General features: G+C 41.2%; 1 protein-coding gene across 1 annotated transcript in view; it reads left to right on the forward strand.

Annotated features, from left to right (window-relative positions):
- Positions 1-4,160, forward strand: part of si:ch211-250c4.3 (uncharacterized protein LOC100535981 homolog) — a gene marked incomplete in the record, with an annotated part of 39,520 nt that overhangs the window by 31,832 nt on the left and 3,528 nt on the right. Inside the window, 3 exon segments of the mRNA XM_035664128.1 lie at positions 242-363; positions 1,624-1,728; positions 2,843-3,444. Coding sequence (XP_035520021.1) covers positions 242-363; positions 1,624-1,720 — 219 coding nt within the window.

Below are 4,160 nucleotides of genomic sequence, written 5' to 3' on the forward strand. Positions count from 1 at the left end.
AAACTAGAGACGGAGACCATAAACCCATTAGGAAACTGTTTACTGACATAATAAATCATGTGAGAAGTCGGCTCATATGTCAATAAGACTCAATACTTTTTTGCAGCCAATGGAATAATGCAGCTTTAAGACACTTCTTCGTTGAATTTGCTGCTGGCGGGGCTTTTGGTCTTTAAGTCACTTGTTACAGCTAAAAATATTTTTGTATTGAATTGTCTTTCTTCTGTGTCTTTGTGTTTAGCTGAGTGAAAACTACACATGGGGCCGAGTCAAAGACCTGGTGAGGAAAACAAAACTGAGGAACCAGAGCAGACTGGGACTGACTTCCACCTCATTGAAGATGTCCTGCCCACAACTCTACATGTGAGGAATACACTACAGAACTGTCACTCTACTCTGTATATACTACTATGTAAAGTGTGTATGGACCATATACACATAACCATGCATTATTTTGGCATTATACTAAATCAGTGAAAACCCATTTTTCCCCACGAGTTTGTCTTTTTTTCATACACTATATGGTCAGATATATGTGGACACCCATGGCCAGATTTAGTACTCAATCAAACTGCAGTTTTTATTCCCACTTCATGAATACTTTCTAGTCAGCAACAACATCATTGGGACAGAACAAAAGAGAATTACATAAAAGTTAAACTTCCTCAAAATACAGACAGTCCCCAACCACATAATGGACCGCACCAGGCACAGACAGCCCTTCCAACCCCTACTGAATCCCTTCAAGACAGGAACAGCCTTCATCTTGACATATTACATAAGCTTGTGCATATCTGCATTCTTGTGACTAAAAGAGAATCATCCTGTTTTATCTTTCCTCTAAAATGCTAAAAAATCTCAAACCTGTTTTCAAACTCTCTTACAAAGCCCAAAACTTTTAGTTCTTTTGTTTTTCTGGTGATGTCTCATCCTTTTTAATTGAAATGGCTCCAGCTCAAAACCACTGAAAATAAGCTGTGCGAGTTTCCCTTGTTTGTTGAACAAAACCTTAAAAAAAGAGAAGGAATTCAAGTTATTTGACTGCAGTGAACAAAAGCCAGCATGAGAGAAGAGAAAGGCATTTTTTGAGGTGGAAAAGTGGTGAATTTTGGGCCAGAAGAAGAGTGTGACAGGTTCCTGGCAAATGGAGATAAAAGGAGCTATCAGCTTCATTCTTGCCTGCGAGAGGAGGGGTCTGCTTGTGGATGAACTGTGTTTTTTTTTTTTATTTGAGAGGTTGTACAGTGCAGGAATCTGATGGCTGCTGGCCCTTCAGCCTCTCCCTCTGTCCTGACTGAGCTTGGCACGGACCCAGATGAGTAGGGTTGGAGAGTCAGGCCTGAGGTATGCCTGGAGGAGTGGGAGAATTCCCCCCATGAATTTAAGCTGTGGCCTGGTGAGATATGGCTGCAGTCCAGGATTCATTTGAAAGAACACCACCCTCCTGCTGAGACATGCACGTTGGCCTGCTGTAGAGCTTCTGACAATGTGGGAATAACAGACAATAAATGTTTTCTCATACTCCCAGGCTGAGCTCCCATGATGCAAACTGAAGGAGTGTCCACCAGAAATACTGTTAAAAGTCAGTAGCTCTCAGTAATAACTGTCTCCTCTTCTTTACAGGCCTGATCGGGGACCAGTAGAACCTGCTGGCAGAAACAGGAACTCCATGATCACCTTGGGCCACCAGAGCAAAATGGACTTTCTTTGGCAACAATAAAGATGCAGGTATTTTTCATCATTAGTGTCATACTTAAAAGGTTATATATGTACGAAATTCACTTGCAGAGTCAATATCAATACACATACAGAGATAGACCTTTTGTTTAACCAGAAAAATCCGTAATATCACTGACCAGACTCCATTGACAAAAACGGTAATTTAACCTTGTATATCATCATAAAATCCTAACTTCATTCAAAGTGGACAGAAACAAAATAAACTTCACCAAAACCGTCTTTGTTAGTCTTCCCACTGTTCCAACAATTACCAACTCAGGCAGAGGGAGTGTGACACAATGACTCTACTATATCTTTACATAGAGAATCGATTATTTGCTGCTATATTCATTATCTAAATCTCTCAGTTAGAGATTTTACAAAAAAATGTTGAGCTCCGGGTGACTGGGAGCCTGTGATGTTTGGTCTCTGCAGAGCTGTTGTGAAGCTCAGTGTGATCAGCTCTGGCCATTAACATTTTGGCTGACCCTGCCAGCTCCCGGCTAATCAAAAAATAGGCTAAGAGGTGGAGCCTGATTGCTGAAAACAGCCGCCTGTGATGGCATCCACCTGTCACTCAAAGCCACCACGCCCTTAATTATGCATAACTTTAAGCCTTAATATTATGTAAACAGCCGGTACAGTTGTCATGAACGGGATAATTAGCTATAAACACCAACAGTGTTTTTTGTACCAGGCTGTAAACATGTTTATTTCTGCTGTAAAGTTGGGCATTATAATATGGGGCCTTATGGAGATTGACTCACTGCAGTGTCAATTGGCTGTTAGAGGCAGTTTTTTTATTTCAGTGTTGGCTTCATTTGCAGGCACGGAAGTTGCTGCTTGATGTAAACATGAACTCTCCACTGCAAATATACTGAAAATTGACATTTTCTTATGTTTTAAAACATGTCCAGAGGGGATCTTTAAGGGGAAATGGTGCTCATCGGAAATAATAAAAATATCAACAATCAACATCAATAATATGAGACAGGACATGAACCCAAGATGCAGGTGTTGAAAGCAAGCACTGACCTGAATGCATACACGACTCTATGAACCCCATACTGAGAGAGCACTTTTCTAAACTCTGCCCTCCATCTTTGTGTTCTCCTCATATCAGATCCAGATGGTCTTGTGCTGGGAAGAGGAGGACACCTAAAGTTTGACTGGAAAAGAAAAAGGAGGTAACTGCGAAGAAAGAAGAAAGTGAGGGGATGTTGTTGCTGCTGCATGTAATGGAGAATGGGAGTATTTATGTGAGACTCATGTAATGTATATTGTAGTGGACATGAAAAATATAAATGATCCTGGATTAAAAAGACGAGGCTACTATATGTCGAAATGATCTACACTGTGATGTAGGTTAACTGCATATACATTCTCTGTTGATACTATCTACACTAGTGTATGTTTCCGTTAGGAAGCTGCAAATCTGTAACAATCCAACTGATGTGAACATACACATTCTATAACTTTACATTTTGTATAATGTTGTAAATGGACAGATGGCAGACTGCTTTGTACAGTGTGTTATATAACTGGAGCGCATGCAGTGATAATGCATGAACCCTGCAGGGAACCAGTGTATCATATATCATGTTAATATATGAACTGAAGATAAAATGTCAGTGAGTCTCTTCCATCAAACATTTACTTTTTTAATTTTCAGCCCATAAACTGATGATAGGTGGTTGGGATATAACTGGAATATACAGTGGGGCAAAAAAGTAGGTTCACGGTACGTCCCCCCATGTTGGTTCTGGGATTTTGTCGCACGTTCGTTGGATCATTTTGACCCACGGGTGAATCGTTGCTCGTGGACTTCCCGCGGATGAGGGGAGGATTATCAGTGGTCTATGTAATGTCTTCCGATTTTTCTAATAATTGCTCCCCACAGTAATTTTCTTCACACCAAAGGCTGGCGCTTACCTATTGCGGAGAGTTCAGTGCTCCAGCCTGGAGTGCACGGTCTACAATTTTTGTTTCGCTCGGGCCTGCTCTTTGACAGCCTCTTGTGGGGTCTTCGGCCAGTAGTGGCGTTTGGCAGTGTGATTGTTTTGAGGTTTGTGCGACGGTGTCGTGTTCGACGTACTGATAACGAGTTGCGAGACACAGGTGCCATTAAGACAGGCCCGTGTAACGACGGCGTGGTAGCGGAGGACAGAGGAGCCCTCTTAAAGAAGAGAGTTACAGGTTCTGTGAAAGCCCAGAGAACTCTTGCTTGGTTTGTAAGGTGACGCGAATATACTTATTTTGATTTTCATTTTATATTTTATTTGTTATTAAAAATCCAGTACGAATTGTGGATTTTCTGGATTTTTTTTGCCCTTCATTTGTCTCTCAGTAGTTTGAAGTTGTACCTATGATGAAAATTTACAGGCCTCTTCTCATCTTTATTAAAGTGGGAGAACTTGGCACAATTTTGGTCGGCTGGACTT

This window comes from Morone saxatilis, unplaced genomic scaffold (assembly GCF_004916995.1).
Source record: "Morone saxatilis isolate NCDOM2014 unplaced genomic scaffold, NCSU_SB_2.0 Contig19, whole genome shotgun sequence".
NCBI classification, from domain to species: domain Eukaryota; kingdom Metazoa; phylum Chordata; class Actinopteri; family Moronidae; genus Morone; species Morone saxatilis.